Source organism: Portunus trituberculatus, chromosome 17 (genome assembly GCF_017591435.1).
Source record: "Portunus trituberculatus isolate SZX2019 chromosome 17, ASM1759143v1, whole genome shotgun sequence".
NCBI classification, from domain to species: domain Eukaryota; kingdom Metazoa; phylum Arthropoda; class Malacostraca; order Decapoda; family Portunidae; genus Portunus; species Portunus trituberculatus.
The window spans coordinates 30,258,389-30,283,688 of NC_059271.1; the positions used below are offsets into that span (position 1 = coordinate 30,258,389).

A 25,300-nucleotide genomic window follows, 5' to 3' on the forward strand; every position below is an offset into this window, starting at 1 on the left:
AAGAATCACACCACATGCCTCCAACATTGAATACCTCACAGTTTCCTTCATCTGCCTACACACTAGTCCCAGCTAATCTCATCAATTTGTCTGGTGTTCATTCTCATAGATAAGAGTGTAATAGTATGTACTGGTGTTATCTATAGTGGTAGTAGCAGTAGTAGTAGTAGTAGTAGTAGTGATAGTGGTAGTGGCATTTGTAATATAACTATCGTGATGCTACACTTGCTGGCTTAACAAACAATTATAGTATCTATACGTATATATTACAAGTGGTGGTGGTGGTGGTGGTGGTGGTGGTGGTGGTGAAGGGGTGGGACAGTCATTCTAAAGGTGGGGTCTCTGAACACGTTTGCCGAATGTGAATCTAGGAAGCTTTGTGTCATTCTAAACGTGGGAGGGGTGATCACCAGAGGGGCGGGAACAACTGTGCTTGGGACGCAACACTAAGGGGATGTGTGGGGGGACAGGGCACTGTGAGGAGGAGATGGAAAGGAAAGGGAAGAGGAGAAATTTGAAATGGGTAACAAAATGATTTAATATAATGAAGAAAGCACTGTAACTAACAAGTAGAAAGATGAATAAGTAAACAGAAAATAAACTGGCAAAGGGTAAAGTTGTACCAAAATGCAGCAAGACAGTATTACCAAGTAAGGAAAATACGAAGCATTTCCTCAAGAGAAAAGAAATTAAAATAATAAACTCAAAAGGAAAGCAAAAATATCATTAGGAGAGGGAACGTTCAAAAAACGGTTAAGTAAGCCAGGCGAGCCGTAGGTTGAGACACAGGGAGAATTGCGGACGAGATGAGGTAAGGGAGATGGTAAATAGAAAGTAGAGAGGCAGGTAAGAAGGGAGGGAGGAGCAGACAGTACCCTGGTGTGGGGGAGCTATGGGCTGGTCGCTGTGTACCTTAGCGAGCCCCTCTAAACTGCCTCTGTAAGGAGATATAAAGTGATTCTGTACATGACTTGCCGAGAAGGACGCTTGTTGACAAACACAAGATTTGCATCATAAGTCACACTTGCACTTCGCTCTATAGGTCTAAGATGAGCTTAATATATTGTATATTGCTTAGAAAACACACACACACACACACACACACACACACACACACACACACACACACACACACACACACACACATATATATATATATATATATATATATATATATATATATATATATATATATATATATATATGACATTAGTAGTAGTAGTAGTAGTAGTAGTAGTAATAGTATCATCATCAACAGCAGCACCTTAGTGCATGGAAGGGAAACAGCTGATCCGGAAAATGAAAAATAACAGTTATTACCAGAAAAGAAAGGTAAGCTTATTGAAGGATGATAGAAGAAAGTGAAGAGGGATATTTTAAAGCAAATAGTGAGGTTATGTGAGGGAGAGGAAATGTGTATAGAATTTTTAATGAACTTCATGAGGTGCCATGGAATAAAGTTAACACTGGGAAACGAGAACAAATTTTTGAAGGAAACTTTAGACACGAGTGGATAGTTGGTAGAGGTAAGCGACGCGGGATCATGGAGGTGGTACTAATGATTTTGGTCACACACACACACACACACACACACACACACACACACACACACACACACACACACACACACACACACACACACACACACACACACACACACACACACACACACTTTTTATCAATAAACCAAATATAAACATAGATGTACTGGTAGCTTTATATATGGATATGCTATGGATATGCACGAATAGATAGATGAGTGAAAATATAGATAGCTAAATAAACTAATAGAAATGACTAATCGATATAATTGATATATTATATAAACAGATACTACTCAATAGAAGAACAAACAATCAATAACGTAGAATAAAGAATGTGAATAGGATAAGTAAGAAGTAAGTAAGATAGAAGATACAAAAATCATCTTTTCCTCCACAACTAGCAATTCTCAAGTGAAAACTAAATTAAGTAACAAGCGCACGTGATACGAAGTTTTATCAGGTACGTATTAATAATTGACATTAACCCTAATCGTGCAAAAATACTGTTCGCGTTGCATACAAGTGATCATCTCTTGCAATTCCTTAAAAATCTTGGTGTAATGTTGGAATCCAAACTAACTTTTAAAAATAGCACTAGGAAAGCGTCTGCAGTTTCCATGGTGATTTGTTTAATAACTCCTTCAATACTATGACGCGTTTCCATATTCATTCTGCTTACTATTTGGTTGTTTTATACAGCTTCAGAAACTTATGTGGGTGATTAAAATAGTGAAGTCTGTGGCCGTTCATCTTCAGACCTCCATAGATCTATCTTAATGTCAATAAAATGTTCTAATCGTAAACAAATCTCAAGGTAAAAATGTGTCCCAGTATTGAAGCGGTTAAGAAAATGTAGAGCTCTTTTTAATGCTGATAAAATTATTATAGATGGTTTTTAGTCTTTCCTTTTATCTTTGAGTTCAGTTTTCCATTTTCTATGTAAGCTGCTCCAACGTATTTGAAACTCTTGTTCTCTCTTAACTTTAATAAGAATTTTACTACCTAATCTCAACATGTACTTTCATGATCGTGGAATAACTGGTGCAATGAGCATGTTTTTCAAAACTTGTCAATAATAATGAACATCCTCTTTACAAAACATTATTACCTCAATTTATTCTAATTCACCGAACACGTCGTAATTTATGTTTCAGTGGCCGTGCTTTTCATCTTTTTTTTTTTTTGTTCAACCAACCAATACATTCATCCCCAGTCTGGCTAATATGTGGAACCTACTCCTAATTATTTTTTTCTGAGGTGGCCACATATGAATTTAGAGAGAGAGAGAGAGAGAGAGAGAGAGAGAGAGAATGTTTATGCATATACCTGGTCTTGAGACACCACAGAACTCCTGTTGCTCCTGACGCCCAGGTCCACGTCGAAGGGGTTTAGCTGACTTACTCCATGTTGCCCTCGAGAGGCCTCCTGTTGCTGCATTGATGGGTATTGTTGCGGTTGTTGTTGCTGTAGTCTACCGCTGCCGCCGTAATACTCCACCTCCCGTGGTGAGCCGCCTCCTTCCGCTGATGAGTCACTGTAAATGACATGAAATTCGTCAAAAAAGTATTTTGAAGGGAGAGAGAGAGAGAGAGAGAGAGAGAGAGAGAGAGAGAGAGAGAGAGGGGGTGGGAGGGAGGGAGGGAGTTGGACAGACAGACAGAGAGAGAGAGAGAGAGAGAGAGAGAGAGAGAGAGAGAGAGAGAGAGCGCTGCTAGTATATTCGAGCAGACGTACCTAAGGATAGAGGTCCTGTCAGGACAGGTGAGCAGGTTGGAGGAGTCTCGCCGCCCGCTCCCTCCAAAGGGACTCAGATCACCCAGGGAGATGCCGCTCAACTTTCTTGCCACCGCGATGGGCACGTCAGGCTCGGCGGCGGCAGGGTCATCAATTGGATGCGAGCCACAGAAGGATGTCTCAACGAACATACACGATGGTGATGGTGATCTTCTCCCCACCGAGCCTGCGTCAGACCCTAACGACGACAGGCGACTTCTCCTTCCAGGCTGAGGCGGCAGGAGGAAGTCCGCCCAGTTATCAGGGATGGGTGATCTGCGTTCCATTGATGGAGGTTCCGCCGACAAAGACGAGAGCCTGTTGATGCAGTCATTTACTGGCGCTAAAAGTCGCTCCAGATCTGAATTTTCATATTCATTGCCTTCTTTCTTGATCTCCTCAAGCCTTTCTCTGACGGTGGTGAGATCTTCACTCGACGAGGGACTAGTCGGTTTGTCGCTGTCAGACGACCTGTCAGAACTGTCAGCCTTATCCGGAGTAGATGCCTCTGAAAGTACCTGTCCGTTGTCAGAATCAAAGTCCTGAAGATTCAGTGGCTTCGGAAGCGGTGGTGGCAGTTTGCGTGGTTCATTTTCTGTTCTTGTATCTGCTGGCTGGTCACGTTGTTCCTGAGATCTCGCCTCCATCACTTGACGCTGCTGTACCTGGTGTCGAGTGGGAACTGTTTTGATATGACGCACCGGCTTCAGCACAATGTCAGGCATCTCATCAAAGTTTATCCAGCTCTTAATAGGTTCTCCTGTGGTCGAAGTGACGGAAGAGGGTGTAGTTATCCCGGAGCCTACAGCAGAGTCTCTGTGGGTCACTGGAGAACGGGCAGGAGAACGAACTTTTGGTGGTAGTGGTGGTGGCGTGTCATCTTCTGACTTCAAAGTACTCTCTTTGAACTGTTTTCTCAACGTTCTTGGACTTCTAAGACCTTCTTGGCAAAAGTCATCCCAGGTTTTTGAGGTCTGACGCTTAGGACTTCGTGTTGGCAGCACCTTCACTGGACCCTTTTGTGGAATACTGATCATCATCCTCTCTGCCTCAGAATCAGGCGTACCTGCCACTTGCTGTTGTTGTTGCTGCTGCTGCTGCTGCGTATAGTCCTCTAAACGAACCGGTATGAGAGGCGTGGTGCTACGAGGACGATCGATGGACTGCATAGACTGAAGCTTGACGACGATGGTTCTCTCCCTGACGGGCAGCATGGGCACCGCCAGAGGGCGTTCAACAGGCAGCGTGGTAGGCACATAGGGTAGTTCGCCGTCCTCAAGGGAGTCCTGTGAGACCAGTACCTTGTTCTCTACATCCGGTGAATCCAGAGGCTGATCTGCTCCCTGCTTCAGTTTCTCCTTCCTCTTTAGGTATTCGATCTCAGACTCACGCTCAGATTCAGATCGCGAATCTGCGTCTCCACCAGGATCCAGCGTCATCATCTCCGTCGTTGCCTCTGTGTCAATAGGACGATCTTTCTGCTTTGGTGGTAAATTGGGTTTTTCTTGTTCTGGAGCCTGTATCTTATTTTCCTTTATTTCGTTAGTGGGTGGTGCAGTTGGCTCAGCAGGTTTAGGTGAGGGTTCCTGACTCACGACTGTGGGCACAGGAGGTTCATTTGGCTTGTCGAATACCTCATCATCTTCCATTTCCGGTCCTTTCTCTGTGTCCTTACTCACTCCATCAACTGAAGTGCTGCTGTGTTTATCTCCAGCGTTCATTATAGATGAAAGCTCATTGTATGAACTGTCGCGGGAGCTGGCAAAGGTTTCCGACGAGCGTGGCGCCTCTGCCTCTGATGGCAAAGTTGGCGCTGCCACCAAGGGCTCTTTTATGGCTCTGTTCACCTCGCTTTCTTGCCTAATCAACCCATAGGAGGAGGATTGATATTTGCCGTCATCATTGAAAGTAAACTCCACGTTGGTGATTGCCTCATTCATCTTACTGCTGTCTGTGGATGTGGTGCGAGTGTCACTGGTTACCTTTCCTTTATCTGACTCTGATTTTTTCTTTGTCTTTGGTCGGAAGATAGAAAGAACACTCCTTCTGTCATGCGTATCATCCTCCAGTTCTCTCTCCCGGCTTTTACTGCGGCTGCGGGATCGACTCCTTGAACGGAACTCTTTTTTAGCTGACTTAATGAACTGACTAAAGGGACTCCTACGGCCACTAGAGCTAGGAGAGTCTGGAGTAACGGGACTCAAAGCCGAGCCGTCAGACTTTCGGAACAGATTTGTGAAAGAACTTTTCCGTGAGACTGAAGGTGAAGACGAGCCACTCTCCACTTCGTCCCTTGTCCTACGTCTCCGTGATTGTCTGGGTGAAGCTGATGGTGTGGTAGAGGCGCGGGCATTGTGGTGTTCTGGTGTAGCACCGGAGGTCGTGGAAGGCGACGGGGAGGACTTTGGCAGATCTTTCAATTCTGGAACTTGCGGCACAGGAACTTTTTTGGGCATTCTCGGTGATCTTGGCGACGACTGAGATGAAAGAGGCTGACGTTGCTGCTGTTCATGTTCATGACCATCTCTCAGTGGAGACCTGGCAGGGTGTGTTGATTGTTGCTCTCTAGAGGTTCTGTTCATGGCAGTGGGAGTGATATGTTGTTCTCGTGAACGCGAAGCTCTGTTTGCTGCCTCCGTTTTAACAGGCGTTTTGTCCCTGGAGGTGGGAGCTGAATAAGATGTCACTCCTGCTCTGGTAGTGACTGCAACTGCTGCCGCCGCCACTACCACCTCCTCTTGCTTGGTCTTTGGAAAGCTGGAAGGAGAGGAGCGGAATATATCTGGCGGCCGCGCTTCCATCGGTGATTTTACTCTTTCAATAGACTCAATAGTGAAGTCCATTATTTTTGTAGTACTGACAGGCGGGTCTTCCAGGTCTATACTAGGCTGCTGAATGGGACGACTGCCACAGAATGATGTCTCAAGTCTTATCCTGTGGGGGGAAGGTGATCGCCGCGCCGACCCAATGCTTCCCAAAGACGAGAGTCTGCTGGAGTGGCCGCTGGTGACGGGCAAGAGACCATCACTGATGACCGAAGAGGAGGAGCCTTTGCGGTTTAACTCGGCGATGCGAAGAGCCTCTTCACGACGCTCCAGCTCGGCGAGCTTGGTAGCTCGTTCCCTGCGGCGTCGCTTCTGGTCCTCATCGTCGGCGTCCAGCTCCTCAGTACTAGAATGAAGATCTGCGGCCATGTTCTCACAGAAATCAGATTTTGCATAGCCGGAAAACAACTCCTTTTCTGGGGTGGAGTCTTTAGAGTCTGTTTCATGCGGTGAAGACGAGGACGCAGCTGAAACTCGGATTTTGGGAGATGCGGGGACACTGAGAGCTGACGTTGCCACGGGCGTCACAGGCGTGGTGGCGCCAGATGTCTCCTCTCCTATCTCCGGGAGCTGAGTCCGTTCCTCGGGGCTGGAGTCTGATGTGGTTTTGTCCATACTGAGGTCCTCGAAGGAGGCGAGGGCGCGGGCCCCATCCTCCGCTGCCGGGACGGGAAGCTGGACAGCCTGTGTCGCCCCGCGTCCGACAGACCGCGTTTGCCAGGGTCGATTGTGTCGGGCGCGGGGCGGCCGCGGCTGCCGGTGCGGCTGCTGCTGGAGCAGCTGGCGGGGACTGTGGTGGTGGAGGTGGTGGTGATGGTGGTGGTGGTGTCCATGGGTGTGGGCGGGTGTGAGGTGTGTCATGTGCAGGGTGTGGGCGTCACGTCCGGGCAGCGGGCGGGCCGTCCCTCGGGCTTACTCTCTCAGCTCCACCACTGACCGCACGTCCCCACCTGCCGGAACAATAATTTACTAATCAACAAGTCTACCTCGCCATAGAATAGTTGAATATTAAGATATTGTTAATATCGATAATGATAACAACGACAATAATAATAATTGTGATGATGGTGATAATAATAGAAATTATAATAATAATGATAATGATAGTAATAGTGATAGTAATAATAATAATAGTAATAATAATAATAATAATAATAATAATAATAATAGCAGTAGTAGTAGTAGTAGTAGTAGTAGTAGTAGTGGTAGTAATAGCAGTACAAGTAATAGTAGTAGTAGTAGTAGTAGCAGCAGCAGCAGCAGCAGCAGCAGCAGCAGCAGCAGTCCTGGTGTAGTATTTGCAGAAGTAGTAGTAATAGTAGTAGAAGTTGTAGTTGTAGTAGTAGTAGTAGCAGCAGCAATAGTAGTAGTAGTACTGATAGTACTGTTTTAAATTGAATCATTCTAATGTTGATTACTTATGCTGCTACACCGTCAGCAAGGTTGTGAAACACCCTTTAATTATGAATAATTACTCTCTTATAATGTGTGTCAAAATGGACGCGCTTCGTTTGAAGCAACGTGATGTGATGTTCAGGATAATTGCAGGAATACAACTATGTATATCAAAATAAGGAATCACAAATAACAATCTCTCTCTCTTGCAGGCAAGACCGTGATGGAAGCGAGAACAGCAGGTCCATGGTATGATAACATCAGTGACTGTTTTACTGTAAGTACAAGAGAGAGAGAGAGAGAGAGCAATGGTGAACTTATGTATATGTATACTCTTTATATATCTTTATTTATCATCATTATCGCACCTAAGTAGATAAAGCCATTAATTAATCTAGAAATTTCATTGAGTGACAAGCGATCCTTTAATAAAAGACATTAAAATTCAAGATAATTGCAAGGAAAAATCAGTCCACTAAATTACTTCTCTTAGGACCGTCACCGCTGCTTGAGCTCAGATTCATTAAAACGTGAAAATGTAATGGCACTGAAAATGAATATTAAATGAGATCATAGATCATTTGACAGCGCATTTTAGTAAACTCTAGACACGCCTGGTTTGTTATGTGTATGTAATGGAAAAAGCCTATCAACGTTCATTCGAATATTAAACTCGGAAGGGTAAATTTTATGACAAGTAAAACCCAAAATGCACCTAAAAGAAATACAATAAGTTGTCAATTCAAGTAATATTTTGTGCCTTTACAATGTGCAATACAGTGTCCATTTCCAAATCATTCAGTGTCAAATTGCAGAGAGGAAAGAATAACGCATATTCACTCGCATGTTTCAGAGAACGCCCAAGTGGAGCACAAACAATTCATGTCATCATCAATTAGTCTCCAGCTCCTTGAGAGCCTTGCGACTCATGAATTCTTAAATCCACATCTACAAACAAAGTTTCTCAGAGGTGCAAGATGTGAAGAAGAGCAAATATGTACTTAGTTAACCTGTCTTTGTTTGGGTTACGCGACTTCCGTGGCCGTGAACTGCGTCTAGGAAGTTGAGAAGGGCAGGTGTGTATACATGAGGGATAAAGTAACAACATTGCTGGAAGTAGTTTGGTTTAGCTTGATGCTGAGGCGGGTTGAGCTCAGGTACAATCGTTAGATGACCAAGATTAGCTGTACTTGTTGAGGCTTGCCTAAGACTAGCTGGAATTGGCTGAGGATGGAACTGATTAGATTTGGATACTGTGGCTAGAAGTACCTTAGGATGGCTGAAGCTTTCTAGGGCTAACTACTGCTGGCTAGGGATGGCTGGCACTACCCTGGACTATCTGGAACTGGCTAGGAATGGCAAAGACTGACCGGGACTGACTGCAACTGGCAACTGAAGCCGTTTTTAGAAGTGGTGGAAATGGCACAGTCTGGGTTGAGGGAATAGCACGGTTTTGGGTTCGGAGTACGACAGCAGGAGAGCGCAGGGTCCACCTTCTCACCTCGGCTTTAACACACCAGGGGGAGCGACGCGACGGGGATCCTTAAACACTGCCTCAACCTATAAAGAAGCATATTGCCCCATCACCATGAACATGCACGGACTCAGCAGTGTGGCCCTCGAGCTCTGCTAACAGTTTGAGGGTGTCCGATTCGGTGTCTTGATGTCCTGGCGTTTGCGTGTTTTCAGCTTACAGGATGCCAATTAGTGGGGTCCTATACACGTCAGGAGGAATAATGAGAAAATGACAATAGGAAGCAAAGATAACCAAATTACTACTAATGATAATGATAGTAATAATGATAATGATAATAATAATAATAATAATAATAATAATAATAATAATGATAATAATGAGTGACATTAGTTTAATAAGTAAGAAGAGGAAAAGGGGAGGAGAAGGTCAAAACTGTTCTATCCAGATGTGTGTGTGTGTGTGTGTGAAGTGAATGTCAACATGAAATGTTCAAGCCGACACTTTAAACACATGACCTGTGACCTTGGGCTGTGCGACTCAGTAGGGTCAGCTCCGGTAAACAGCAGGTGCTTCGCCTATCTTTTCCAATCGCAGCGCTTTATCAGATGATTTCATGTTGTGTTTTCGTTCATACCTTGAATCTAGTTTTCTATCAAGTTGTAAAACACACACACACACACACACACACACACACACACACACACACACACACACACACACACACACACACACACACACACACACACACACACACACACACACACACACACACACACACACACACACACACACACACACTCTCTCTCTCTCTCTCTCTCTCTCTCTCTCTCTCTCTCTCTCTCTCTCTCTCTCTCTCTCTCTCTCTCTCTCTCTCTCTCTCTCTCTCTCTCTCTCTCTCTCTCTCTCTCTCTCTCTCTCTCTCTCTCTCTCTCTCTCTCTCTCTCTCTCTGAACTTTGAAATTGTGTTTGAGATTATTTTTTTCCGGAAGACATTAATGAAAAGTCGACCAGCTGCACGCGGCTCCGAAGGTAAGTGGTTGTGGTCAACAAATCAATGCAAAAGGATGCAATATGAGTCTTCGGGTTCAAAACAGAAATGCCGCTTGCTTGTTCAGTGTTCTGACAAATTAGTGTTTGGTGTGTTGCGGTGGTAGGGGCGGCGCAGCGCAGTGAATCAAGGCGTGTCGTTGTAATTATGTTCATAAAAAAAAATTCTGACTTGAGTAGAGCAAACTTTTTATATCTTTAAGTGCCTCAAAAACTCTATTATTCCTTCTACCAACTCGAAACAACCTTTTAAATAGCCATCCCCTTTTCTTCAATGACATTCAACTCTCCCGTCCCATATTGAAGATCTCGGTCTGTTCCTTACTAATAATCTGAACTGGAAATTTCACACCTCATCTTTAGCTAAAACGGCCTTTCAGTCATCGCACCCAGGTACTTATCTTACAATTTAATCACGAGTGCTGATAATATTGACAAAAGAATAAGCATAACGATGTTGAATTGCACGAATTTAGACCTTTATCATTTCCACCCGTAATTATTATGCCTCAGTTACTGGGCCAAAGATGCGCTTGGGTGGTGATATGGGCCCTAATATGGGTACCACTGTAAATAGAATTGCCTGCGCCGCTGATGGGTGGAAGCTAGACAACACTTCCCATACTCTTCAAGTAGACCTACAGGGAAAAAAAAAAATTGTGGTTGAAGGGCGGTGTGAGGCGCCTCCACGATGCAGCAGTCTGGTCTGGAGCACACGTGGATCGATGTAATGTACCCGCATGATATTCACCGTGTTGCATAAACCCAAGATATTGCAAACTGTATTTTCTTAACATTTTGTGTATAGCGGTGGTAGGAGGTGGTTCCGGAAGGCGGCAAGGTGGTGCTTAACATCACAGGAGGGACTCTAGAGCATCCTTGTTCTAATGGCTGAGCTCAGTGGTGGTGTTCTTGGAGTCACTGTCTGCTGCTCCACCTACATGGACTCCCCACAGCAGCGACACTAGGCAGCTGCGTAAACTACCATTCAACCCTTCAAGGTCGATAAAGGAGTACGAAGAGTAACACGTTGTAGAACCAAGTAACCTAATGCGCTCCAGATACTGTTTTGTTTTTGTTTTTGTATCTCCATGTATATACAAAACAAGCGTCGTGTAACAGATCAAAGTGAGGATGATGTACAGAGGATTACAGATCTTTAACTTACGATTTGTTGGCTTTGTACCATCAAACGCCGAACCATCAGTTGTAGACCTTATCAGTTATTTAGGTTACCTAGAGTACATGGCGGCCTTTTCCAATATTGGTAGGTGCCGTCCCTTCACATCCCTCTCAGGTGCTTGCCTTTCCTTTGACGCTCGTAAATGTAGTCCGATATTTGTGGCTTGAGGCGAAAAATTGTTATTGGCAAGAGACTCGAATAGCAAATTTAGCAGTTAGTATACTGTTTTGTGTTAATGCAGCCATGTGGTGAGTCTCCAGCGACTCATCACTCATCGACTCGGAACTTGTCTCTTTGTTTCCAGGTAAAACCTTTGAAAAGATTAGTTACGAAATACACACACACACACACACACACACACACACACACACACACACACACACACACACACACACACACACACACACACACACACACGTAAGCAAACAAAATGACAGATAAACAGACAGAGAGAAAAAGAATAAACGGAAAGACGGAAAAAATCATGAATGAGAGGGGGAAGAAAGTACGAGTAAGAAGAAAAGTTAGAAAACCAACAGGGCGTGCGAGGAGCAACGGAATACACGTGTTTGTTGACACAGAGACGCCTGAGGCTTGAGGCGAGGAGCGGCTTGAGTCTAAAAACATCCTTGGGTTTTATTCTGCTTAAGGAAACTGTTTTATAAAGAGACAGAAAAACATACTCTGAGAAAGAGAAAAGCTAACCATAAATTTTAAGACATGCAGAGACAAAATTAGTGTGCAATGAAAGTAGAAGATAAGCATGAAACTTGTTTTATGAATAGAAAGAAAGACAGAAGCACACGTTTAATTTATGAATGAAAGAATTGGATATAAACTGTTTATGTACACAAGTAATTATGGCGCTACTATCGTGATCACAATGCTTATTTAGTCAAAACTTTTCACCTTTTGATTCGTTAGCTACAAAAGTGGTGAGTTTTTGGATACCATTAAAAAAAAAACTATATACCTAAGCATACAATTACGGAAGACATTTACGAATACCGTCGTTTTTTTTTTTTTTTTTTTCTCCTTTGGTCGAAAACATGATCTCGTCACTCGTAATTGGCATTGTATAAAACTGGCACGTTCCTAAGAACCGTCACGTCCTAGAGAATCATTCATGGAGGAGCAGAAGCAAATACAGACACGCCAAAAAAAATGTGAAGAAGGAAGAAGGCGGCGCAGAGGGAGAGGCGCGCCAGCCAAACCTCCTGAGACCACCACTACCACCACCACCACCACCACCAACCCTGAGGGGAAGGAAGGAGAAAACATCCTCTCCATCTTGGGCTGGGCCTGGCCTTTCGGAGGAGCCGTGGGGAGGGAGGCCACTAGGGACGGGGAGGGGCTCGGGTATCGATGAGAGGATTGGATGAAAAGTAAAACTGATCTCAGCGAATTTATCAGTTTTGATTTATGTTTTTATTTTTCCGTAAATTAGCAGAGATAACTAGACAGCTATATAGATAATTAATACATAGATGGGTGGCATTTACATATAGGTAGTCAGATTGGTAAATTAATAACTATTGATATATACATAAAAAGATCATTTTAGTAAGTATATAAAAAAATTTATATGTGTTGGTATTTGATCATTTGTGTCCACGTCTTCCTGTAGGTGATTGGGCCAGCTGATGGATACAGATAGACAAATGAATAGACAGATATGTAGAGAGATAAATAGACAGACATGTATGAAGATGACACAATTAATGAACAGATCGCCTTTGATACATTTAGGTGCCTGGATAGACGGGACTGGTCAACCTAAGAACTTTTCATCCTCTTACATCCTCCATCTTGTTTGCCAGGTACTCGAGGGCTCAGTCGGGATCAACTTGTCGTCTCATACTGAAAATCTTTTAAAAATTGCATTGGGGAGAGCCTCACATTACTGCATCCCTTCAGTGACTAGCCAGTGCAGCACCATTAACTCCTTCAGTACCAGAACGTGTTTCCATATTCATTCTGGTTACTATTTAGCGATTTTATACAGCTTCAGAAACTTATGTGGAGATTGATATAGTAAAGACTGTGGCCATTGATCATCTGTCCTCCATAGACCCTTCCTAATGTAAATAAAATCGTCTAATTATACTAAAAAATCAAGGTATAAATATGTCTCAGTACTGAATAGGTTAATATGCAATGGAAGTGTAAGGCAAATGCTTCAAGAGACACGTTATTAGTACACATGGTCGTCTCATATATAATGTAGTGGTGGCTTTGGATTCTTTTTTTTTTCTTTCTTTCATTACTTAGGTTTAGTGGTTCCTCCTATACCCTCTCTGTCGTAAAGCAGCCTCAAGTGATTTATAAGAGAAGAGGCATTATCCGTAGGTTGCAAGATTCATTTTGCATGTTAATAATTCAGAGTTCTTTCTTCATTTATTTTACAAGGGACATTTTCATTTAAAGGAGGCTGGCTAAGGCTTACAAATTCAAAATAAAAATATTCCTTGGTTGTTACTCGTTCACCCCCATCAAAACAACAACAACAAAAATAGAAAAGAGTTTCAATTAGGTTGGCATATTTGGTTTTGAAGGCACATCAGTAATCCTCTTTTAATCTAAGTAGTTCCGGTCATAGGAGGGTCAAATAAAACAAAGGCTGTTCAGTAAAGGATATATATCACGCTAATACGCTGCTGAGAGTGGCAATGGGAGATTTAGGATCAGTGCACGGTTGAGACGCTAAACATGCGATAGGAAAGACGGATGTACTGTGACAAACTAGCTTCTCCTGGTATACAAACTCTGTCAATGTAAACACTGCAAAATGGCACAGACATCCTGAATACACCCAGGCGGAAGACTTAATTGACCTTCCACTAATTCCAAAGAGATTATGCAGCGCTCTGTGAAAGTTCGACATCAGGAGGGAGAGGGAGAGAAAGCAGATGTCAGGGGTGAGGAAGTGAGAGTTAATGTCATTACGAGTGAAAATAAGCAAAAAAAAACCATGTCAGGGAGAGAATAAGACAGACATTAGTATTCGAAAAGAACGGTAATAGGGAGAGGATAATCCGTCATGAGACTGAGGGAAAGGGAATGAAGAGATGGATGCTAGGAGAATGAAAGACGAGGATGAAGCTATGTGTGTACGAAAACAGGTAACTACGAGTATTCACCAGGAAAGTAAGTTACTGTGGGCTGCAGATCACAGGTATGGGTGTGTTGGTTGTTCGCGCGTGGCCTGGTTATCACTACCTTTCATTTTCACGAGTGTACCATTAATGCAGTTTTCTGTGGTTCCAAGCACGAAGGGGAATCGATAGAGAAGGGGCGGCGGCGAGAAGGAATACGAAGAGAAGGGGGAGGAGGAGGAGGAGGAAGAAGAGGAGGAGAAATAAACAGTCCTGCGCCACACACACACACACACACACACACACACACACACACACACACACACACACACACACACACACACACACACGTTAAGCATGAGCCCCAGAAGCAGTTTCAGGAATTCTAGTGGCTGTCTCATTACAGACAACCTTTCTAGGCTGTATTTGAAAGATGCTCCCTTTCTTCCTCCTCCTCCTCGTTCTCCTCCTAGCTCCTCTTCCTCCTCCTCTTACTCTTAATACTCTTTCTTCCTCTCCTTTCTTATTTTCTTATATCATCTCTTCGTCCTCCTGCTCCTCCTCCTCCTCCTCCTCCTCCTCCTGCTGCTGCGGTATTCGTTTTCACATGTTTATTTACATTGCCTCGTCTTTGTTCTGCTTTCACGCAAATGAGCATCCAACACTAATGTAGCAAAGTATCGCGGACGATTTAAAGATTGGTTTAGCCTTTTTTTTTTTTTTTTTTTTTTTCCTTTAACCTCATTTGTTTCGGGTGGGAGTTTAGGGAATGGTGAAAGTTAGTTTGAACCATTTTGGCCTGCGTGCGCCGACTGTATAAAGGCGAGTGTTGAAAGATGCCCAGAAAAAAAAAAAATCATACATAAAAAAAAAAGAAACACTTGATTTTACTGTTATGTCTCCGTCCACTTGAGTTTTAAAGACGTGCAATCGCTCAGAAATGTGTGAGAAGAGAGAGAGAGAGAGAGAGAGAGAGAGAGAGAGAGAGAGAGAACAAAAGGTTTGCATATATTTGGGATACATACACCAGCTGTTAACCTTACGTTCCCTCCCTCGCTACCACTGACGTTTTTATCGCTCCCGTGCTCACATACACCTCCATGCTGGGGTGTGCAGGGCTATGCTTGAACACGCATGGATGTGTACCGCGTACTACATATGGAGTAGAGGGTGATGCAAGGCCACGAGCATCTTATAACCACACGGAACTCGAAATGGAGGACAGAACGGTGACCTACATCAAGATCGTTGTCCTGCACCCCGCCCACGTCCTTCCACACGCCCGCTGCTTCCTTTTTCTCCTTGTATACTCTTGTGTTGTGCGGTTCTCGTTTCGTGCTCGTGCTTGTGCTACTTTATGTGTACTCTCCACGTTGTTACGATACGGGTGTTCTTGCATATGAATCTGTATGTATGTGTTATGCGCTGTGTGGATTTGTGGCCTCTAGAATATATAAGTTTGAGTACTGCTGTCTATTTCTTGATATTTTTCCATAACTCCATATTCCTCATTTACCTATCCATTGTAACGTCTTCCATGTTCATATAACAACAGGAACGTCTATGACAACACCGAATAGATGAGCATAAACTCAAAACATAAAGCTGACACCGGACTTGCAACTTCAATTTTGCGTTGTAATTTGTGCTTTATTAAACCGTGCAAGTGTAGTGGTGCAGACGATAGTGCCTCATGTCCAGGTTTTTACGGCTACCTTCGCCTCGCTTCCCTTCTCCCTTCCCTCTCCCTCAGTTGCTTAATCCTCTCGAATCCCTTCCCTCACCCCCGCCGCCTCCACGCATCCCGCCCCCGCCCTCCACGCTCCAAGGCTTTAACAAGACGGCGGGATGACCGACGGCCCTTGTGATGTGGACAGGTGTGAGCGGATAGAGGGAAAAGTCAAGGAGCTCTCTCTCTCTCTCTCTCTCTCTCTCTCTCTCTCTCTCTCTCTCTCTCTCTCTCTCTCTCTCTCTCTCTCTCTCTCTCTCTCTCTCTCTCTCTCTCTCTCTCTCTCTCATTATTAATTAAACTGAAACCGTTCTTAAAAGTGTGCAGAGTGAAGTCGAGTGTTGGCCGATGTACCAGACAGCAACATGGCGGCAGATTTAGGCACGACTTAATGCACGACACTTCTGTTTCTGCCTCCACGCCACGCTGTCCACCTCTACGGAACACATACAAGAGTAATATCCGCCGCCACTCCCCTTTCCCCATCCCAGGCCCTGCTGATTACCCCCCAAACGGGAACAAACATAAACAGCTGAACTTGATCCATGTAACTGAAAGTGTGTCAGCATGGCGCCTGTCTGGAGGAGGAAGGAGACTACTGCTCTCCTCCCTGTTTACCTCTACCCTCCCTCCCCTACACCCCAATACAAAACCTCCTCCATATCCACCATGACCTTCTCTCTCTTGGTGGCTGGGACGCGCCGGCAGCCGAACAACCCAGACTGTGGCTGCCGCACCCGTCTTTGCTGGCGTTGCTGGTGGTGGTGGTAAGCACTGCACCACCTCCCCCGCCGGGACCTTCCTGTCCTGATGCTATCCTGCTTGCATGCAACCTTAGGCCACGTAGGTTGTGTTACAGTGGTGTTTTAATTATTACTTACGAACGTCAAAGTAGTAGTAGTAGTAGTAGTAGTAGTAGTAGTAGTAGTAGTAGTAGTAGTAGTGGTGGTGGTGGTAGTAATAGTAGTAGTAGTAGTTGTGATAGTAGTAATAGTAGTTGTAATAGTAGTAGCAGTAGTAGTGATAATAGTAGATGTAGTAGTAGTAGTAATAATAGTAATAGTAGTAGTAGTTATAGTAGTAGTAGTAGTAGTAGTAGTAAATAGTGGTAGTAGTAGCAGGAGTAGTAGTGATAATAGGAGTAGCTACTAACGTTGGTAGTAATGATTGTGATGGTGGTGGTGGTGGTGGTGGTGGTGGTGGTGGTGGTGGTGATGATGATGATGATAGCTTTAGTTATTATATATAGTTCTTTACTGTGATAACTGCTATTCCTACCAACAGTCATACATATTCATTGCCACGTGCAAAGTACTACTGATACTATAGTACTAATATATATAAAATTGTGAATATCATCGCCACCTGCACAATTGTTTTTTTGATATTGGTGGTTTTGCTCGCGTAATTATTGTAGGTGAAAAAAAATTAATTTGAGTGAAAACTTAAAGGAATAACATTACATCAATGAGAGTGACGAGCGGTGCACGCAGGTAACCTTCTACCAAAGGCCATAAGGACAGGCCTGTAATCCTTCAAGGGGATGGGTCAGCTGCGCCGCCACCCGGAGGTCCACACTGAGAGGTGAAGCGCTACTTTTCCTGTGGACACACCCGCTTTTCTCTGCCTATTTCCGTGTTCAGGTGAAGACAAATACAGATTACATTTTCATTGACCTGGTTACAAATTTGCTGAACTGTATTGGGTTGGTGACACATTAATCACTATTATATCACTCTGACATGTTAACGAGGGCACATTTGTCATCACTGCGTCGCAATTACTCTACGTGTTTAGGTAAGGAAAGGGCCGGTGGAGTGTGGGTCATGAGATCCATAGTTCCGGTGATGAAGGGCACTGTATCATTTACATCAGTATGTATAATAACTGACACACATACTTCCTGCCTAGACGTGTAAAGACGTACGAATGATATACCTTAGCGTTAATTTACTCGCAGTGCTGTCTTCTCACCTCTAACTGACATTCAACCTTCGATAGTCTGATCAGCTAGATAACTAACCAACATAGCTCACAGTTTCAGCTCCGAGATGGTTCCAATAAATCATCTTATTTGACATGCTTCCAGCCTACGTAGTTATTTGGTGGCGTGTGGCGGATGGCTGGGCGGATGGCTGGCTGGCTGGCTGGCTGGCTGGCTGGCTGGCTGGCGCTGCGAGATGACTAGTGGAAGCAGACTAATGTTACAGCCCGGCGAGTCACGCACAGCAGAAGGGGAAGGCTGGCGTGCTGGATCCTACGAGGCGTTTTAGAACAGACCGTATAGACGTCAGTGGTTGCCTAGTAGTAGTAGTGATAGTGGTGGTGGCGGTGATAGAAGTAGAAGTAGTAGTAGTAGTAGTAGTAGTAGTAGTAGTAGTAGGAGGAGGAGGAGGAGGAGTAGGAGTAGTAAGAATAGGAAGGAGGAGGAGGAGAAGGAGGAGGAGTGGTTATGGTGGAAGATGAGATGGGAGTAGTTATGGCGGAAGAGGAGGAGGAGGAGGAGGAGAAAGGGAAAGAGGAAGAGTAGTTGGGGTAGGAGTGGTGATAGTAGAGGGAGTTGAGGAATGAATGTGGAAGATGAGAAGAAGAAAGAGAAAAAGAAAGAGGAAGAGTAGGAGGACTGCTAATGTTGCCTGTGGTATTTTGCGTAGGTGAAGCTAAAATGACGAGATACGACATTCATTAAGCGATTATCTGAAGCAGACACGGAAACCGCCAACATCAAAAAGCCTTTTGTGTAAAATTGGAAAGGAGAATTACGCTTGGCACGACACACCTGTCCAGTCGTCTCAACGTGATTTAATGTTCGCTTTGTGACTGCTGACATTTTATTGGCAAGGAGGAGGAGATGAGGGTGCAAGAGCCGCTTCACCTGGCAGTCTTTGTTTCCTTCGCGGTGAGAGAGGAGGGAGAGGAGGGGAGGATGAGAAGCAGACGGCAGGGCAGCAGCTCATGTTGGGCGCGTTACTGCTGGCCGCACCTCGTCACCGGCTCGTTTGCTGCGTTTCTTACACTTTTACGGAGTTTAGGGAAAAAGAGTTTGGGCAAAGTTCTTTTTCATTCTTCTAATTTTTTCTTGCAGAGATGGTAGTAAATATATATCAACTTGCTCAAAGTAGATATATTTTACGGTATGGGAGTGCATTTCTTACTTGCCATTGCGACTTAAGTTTCTTCAGTATGCGGATCTGTGCGTCTTGAGGCAGCAGCTGGGAAGGTGCGCGGAAACGTGAGGTTGTGACCTAGACTTTTTCCGTCGGCTAATTTGAGATTATATATCGATTTAACCGACTTAAATGAGAACCTAACACGGTTTATCTTGGCGTTAAGAAAACCTGAAATGTGGTGGATCTGAAACATGAGGAAAAGGAAGGAAAGGGAAAAGGGAATAATTAATATGAAAAGCAGGAGAAAGAGAAGGTGGAGTACAAGAACTCAGAGAAAAGGCGTGGAGGAGGAGGAGAGAGTAGGGAGCGGAGGGGAAGGAAGAGGAAAAGGAAAATGAGAGGGGAAGAGAAGGAAACTGACTGATTGATTTATGAAGATTAGACCATCATGGCTCTTAATGGGGATGGAGAAGGGAGAATATTGAGAAAGGAAGAGAACGAGGAAGAGGAGGAGACGAACACTTAAGGAGGAAAGGGTGACAACATGGGCAGGAAGGGGAAGTAACGAAGGTGACGAGAGGGCGGTGCAGCACGTAAAATACAAGTATGAATCACGTGGTGCCATAACGAGCGTGGGCGGCGACACACTCCTGATCCCCGGGTTGTGGCTGGCCCTCTGCCAACACACGAGGGCCAGAAAGTGCCACTCCCCCCGGCACTACAACTTTAAACACACTCGGTCAAACTTTTCCACGGTGCGAGACACACAATGATTCATCTAAACCATCACGTGAAGGAGTAATGATCCTGGAAGCTAATTGTCGCTCGCAACTTCCGTCTGGAGGCCTGGAAAACTGTTTTAAATTAACATCCAAGCATGACCTTGAACTATACAAACACAGGTAATCATTGCCCGATCATAGTAAATACAGGCGGGTAAACAGGTGCACCTCCATTGCTGACTTTACTGTTCTCTTGTAATCGCTGAAGCTTTAGGTTTTGTTTCTGTCTACTGTAGAAGGGGTTAGACTCAAAATGTCAGCTTTTTTTATCAATCTACAAAAGTTGTGTGATAAGATGCCAAAACAAGGCACATATATGGAGGAGCATCTGATACGCCGTTCATGAAACTGCATGGGAAGCAAGACGGTCCTTCCCAGAGTTCATTGTCACGTGACCTTGATGTCGCAGTGTTTCATTTATCATAGTCAGTCAATTAGTCCCTGATTCTTCATACTGGGAATTAAAGAGCACAGAAGTACATGTTAACCTTGAATATTGGATCAAATATTCGTATATGTACGAAATGTGTATAGACAGTTGTGAAGTCCAAGCGGCGAGGGTCGCCTGATGGGAGTTAGGAAGCCTGAAACTTCATTAAAACAATTTGCTTAGTAATAACAACAGAATCATGCTTTATAATGGACACTTCGGAGCTGAAGTGTGTTGAGAGGAGGGAGACTAACTGTACAATAAGAAAATAACTTCCACTCTGAATCTAACTTGCTCAGACAATTTCCTTCGTAATAACACCAGAATCTTGCCATATAAGGGACATTTAGACTCTCGGCACGCTTATGGGAAGGAGCTGATGAGACGAGCAAAACACAAAGCATCCAAGGAGAAAGTAGTATGTCAGTGAAGCAAGAGACTAATACTGCAGTGCCTCCACCAACAATATTGAAGCATATCCGAAATTCAATCAGCTTTTGACTTTTTTTTATAATTTCATCAAACCGGTTTTTCCCTCGGGCCTTTTTGTGTACCCTTGACCGGCTTATTCCCCATTCGACGAGAAATATTCACGAGCTCATTTTCACGAATTATATGGATGGTACTGTCTGCCAAAACAACACTATCTTGTACGCTCTTAGTTCTGTCTAGCACCTTCATCTTGACTTTTCTTCATTTGTGTTTATATTTCATTTTTAGTGGAAAGATGTGGGAGAAAGGGAGGAAAGTCTGTAAAGGAGATAATTTGTGGAGGAAGAGAGAGAGAGAGAGAGAGAGAGAGAGAGAGAGAGAGAGAGAGAGAGAGAGAGAGAGAATATAATAACTTTGTACTTCGGCAAGGTATTCCTATCCAAAAATTGCCTTTCGGTGCTTCAGTGACCTTGATATCAATAAGAACACTATTATATTGCACGCCTATTATTACGTATTTATCTTTGCTTTCAGAATCCAACATGTCATACAGACGCAGAATCAATTTGTTCTTATGTTGATCCATGGACATACAGTAGTTAATTCAGCACAAGACAATTAATCAGACAACCAGTAACCACAGACATAAGTAGGTCTTTTGTCTTCTTTAGTGCTGCAGACTATATCATAATCAATCGAGAAGTAATTTACTACCGGGTTGCTTTTCAAGAATTCAATACCCATCATGTCAACTAGGACGGTACTATCACCTATTTTCATAAGTATAAGTAAGTCAGTGAACCATGATACTCTCTATCCTCTCACCACTAATGTTTTCAGACCACATAGATGGCTTGCCGGTTCTCGAGAGTGTTTCCCTAGTTAGGACGGTACTATCATCTATTTTCATAAGTAAGTATAAGTAAGTCAGTGAACCATGATACTAAGGCCAGTATTCTGACACTATTCTCTCACCACTACTGTTTTCGAAGACCACAGAGATGGCTTGCCGGTTCTCGAGAGTGTTTCCCTTGTTATTAATGTAAAAATTTCGTTAATTTATTACTAAAACCGTAAATACACCTTTAAGTACTCCTGTAACTTAAGCTGGAGCCTTTTGAGTGTAAAGGATGTTTTCGTCGCAGAAATATTATGGAACATACAGTAGTGTTAATAGCGCAATACGTCAACAAGTCATCTTTATCGTAAGTTACCTTTCAAAATTTCACGATTCTTAATTAACCTCCAATACAACGATATCACCCTGTACCTGCATTAGTAAGTATGCGCTGCCTTCTCCTAAACTGAAACCTGTACGTATAATGAACATAAACTAACAGGGCTGGAAATGCTTACGCCCTGCATTCCCCCCAAGTGGTGGAGATGTAAGAGGATATAAGAGGGGTGGGGAGGAGTGCAGTGGGGTGAGGTGCGAGGGAAAAGAGAAAGAGAGAGTGGGGGAAGAGAAGCCTCATACAAATAATCTTTTTTTAAGCTTGGGTGCAGCCTGCAGGAAATACTACTATTAATTTGCAGGATAAACAAGTAAAGCTGCACGTGAGTTAGTTAAGATTCATGCCTGATCTAAATATGTATGGCGTTTCCTTACTGCGTTCACTCACTCTTCCCTTCCCATTAATAGCGGCTTGTTTTTCATCGGATATCGGAGAGAGAGAGAGAGAGAGAGAGAGAGAGAGAAATATCGGCATGCCCTTGCACATAATATTGTTTCCTGCGCTGTGCACACTCACATATAACTAATACCGACCATTAATCCCTTAGCACGGGGAAAAGTTGACTTCAAATCTTAAAAAACGCTAATGAAGAAGGAGAAGAACACGTGCTTATCGTGGTTATTAATTAATAGTTTTTGAGGTCAGCTACTAGGGTTTAAAAAGTATGCCAGCTGATTAATTAAAGGTACGAGAACCCTTGTAGCCAGAGAGAGAGAGAGAGAGAGAGAGAGAGAGAGAGAGAGAATGTATTTGTTTTAGCTTGGGGAACCAATACTTGAACCATGAACGCAGATTGTCACAGATGTCAATTGATTTCAGTTTGCGCACCACCGTTTCGTCAGTAACTTTAAGGGGGGACATTGTAAAGCCCCTAATAAAATGCATCACCAGTTCGCGTTGTGACCTTGGTAATGATGCACGTTGTTAAAGGCAGGTGCTTTTATTATGTTTGTTTCTACCATTGCATCCCTTTGACTCCATGCTGTGTTCATTATACCTTATATTGTGTAGACTGATGGACTGATTGATTGACTGATTGAGAGAGAGAGAGAGAGAGAGAGAGAGAGAGAGAGAGAGAGATATATAGAATCACAGCCAGCACTGATCGTTTGTACCATTTCAGTCTCTCCCTCTTTAAACCCACCAACACACTGTTATATTTTACACGCCTGCTGTGCACGGACAGGTAGAGAACAAGTTGCTTTTTCGAATATATCTTCGTATCCTGCCTGTCTTGCCTGCCCTACCGAACCTGTAACCTTGTTTTCATGACACACTTTCCACACTGCCCGGTTCATTTTACCAATACTGGTAACACGAGGATCTAAAAGTGCAATTTTTTTCATATATTTTTACTTCTATTTACTGCTCACGAATCACCATCAACAACAAAGAAGTATTTGATTAAGTCTCCCTCTCAAAGACCTTTTCTTTAGCAGCAGTAAATCGAGCTCACTCACTCTTTATTCTTATGGCTTCGAGTGTAACGTAAGATTGTGATTTGCATCCATAGGGAGGCCAGCAGGAATGGGATGCGTCCCTCCTGCGTGGCTCGAAGAATGAGGGAGCGTTCGATAAGACCTAACATTCTGTTACCTTTAGTGGCTGTCTTATTGTACTGCTCATAGAGTGTTGAGCTGGAGAGAGAGAGAGAGAGAGAGAGAGAGAGAGAGAGGGAGGGAGGGAGGGAGGAGGGGGGGAAATTGAAAAGTAAAAAAGGACAGCAGAAAGACAGACAGACACAGTCAGACAAACACACGTTGAGTGAATCCATAAAAAGTCAGAAACGTCAGGATGTTCGTTAAGAAAAAAATGAAATAGAAGGAAAAAAAAAAAGTTCGGAAATAGTAATCAGCGAGGAGAGAAACCCGACTGTCAGATGAACGAGTCTCTCTCTCTCTCTCTCTCTCTCTCTCTCTCTCTCTCTCTCTCTCTCTCTCTCTCTCTCTCTCTCTCTCTCTCTCTCTCTCTCTCTCTCTCTCTCTCGGTGCTAATGATTATAGAAGAGGACTTGAAGACATAATTATCTTTAGCTCTTCATTCATCCTTCCACTAGTAAATACCAGGAATACCAGTAGTAGTAGTAGTAGTAGCAGAGTAGTAGCAGTAGTGATAGTAGTAGAAGCAACAGCAGCAAGGGCGTCTCAAGTATAAGTTGGTTTAGTTTGACACAGAAGGTACAGAGATATTTGGGTTCAGGAAAGGCTGGGAAGGAGCAGCAGGATGGAAGGCACTTCAGGTCGACCCAAAGAGGAATGGAGACGGAAGCCATTACCTGGAGGCTCTGGTGAGGAGGAGCAGGAGGAGTAAGAGTAAGGAAATGGGCAGGGATAGGAGGAGGAAGAGGTGGAATAGTAATATTAGTAGTAGTAGGAGGAAGAGGAGGAGAAGGAGGAAGAAGGGCAGAGAAATGCGTAAAGGAAATATAATAAGCAGGAAAAGGTATGAGAAGGAATGGAAGTAAAGGAAGAGACAAAAGAAAAGAGAAGCAAAAAAAAAAAAACGTGGAGGAAGGAGCAAGAAGACAAGAAGCAGTGACGAAGGAGAAGGACGAAGGGAATGAAATAGAACAAGAAAATTGTCACGGGATGGAAATAGAAGAAGAAGAAGAAAAGAAGAAGAAGAAGAAGAAGAAAAAGAAGAAGAAAGAAAAGAAGAAAAAGAAGAAGAAGAAGAAGGAAAGTTATTTGTGTTTGTGTTTTATTGTGTCGGCAGTTTGCTTTTGATCTTTTTCGATTTCGTGACTCGACCAAATCCAGAAAGATGGTTTGAACTGTGAGAGAGAGAGAGAGAGAGAGAGAGAGAGAGAGAGAGAGAGAGAGAGAGAGAGAGAGATTATTAAAGGGGCATGTTGGGAGGAGCCACGGGCCGGCTAGTGAGTACCTCTTTTCCCTCCCAGCCTCCCTCCCTTCCTGTTCTTCCTCCCTCACATCCTCCCTCTTCCTGTGCCACCTCCCCTCCACTGCCACACACTCCCTTTCCGCCACCGTTAGTTTTTATTTTTTCCTTTTTCGACGACTCTCCCTTCCTTTACTTCCCTCTCCTCTGCCGTGTTCCCCCCAGCGCTCCTCACAAGTCCGTCCGCGTTCAATGGTGATATTAAGTTGTTTGTTGCCCTCAAGACAGGATGCCTACACACACACACACACACACACACACACACACACACACACACACACACACACACACACACACACACACACACACACACACACACACACACACACACACACACACACACAC

General features: G+C 43.9%; 1 protein-coding gene across 1 annotated transcript in view; it reads right to left on the bottom strand.

The window, feature by feature from the left end:
- LOC123504817 (serine/arginine repetitive matrix protein 2-like) overlaps positions 1-25,300 on the bottom strand; it is a 30,385-nt gene that overhangs the window by 1,823 nt on the left and 3,262 nt on the right. The window contains 3 exon segments of the mRNA XM_045255654.1: positions 2,871-3,078; positions 3,279-6,780; positions 6,783-7,092. Of these exon segments, the coding sequence (XP_045111589.1) occupies positions 2,871-3,078; positions 3,279-6,780; positions 6,783-6,975 (3,903 nt within the window). The 5' untranslated portion in view covers positions 6,976-7,092.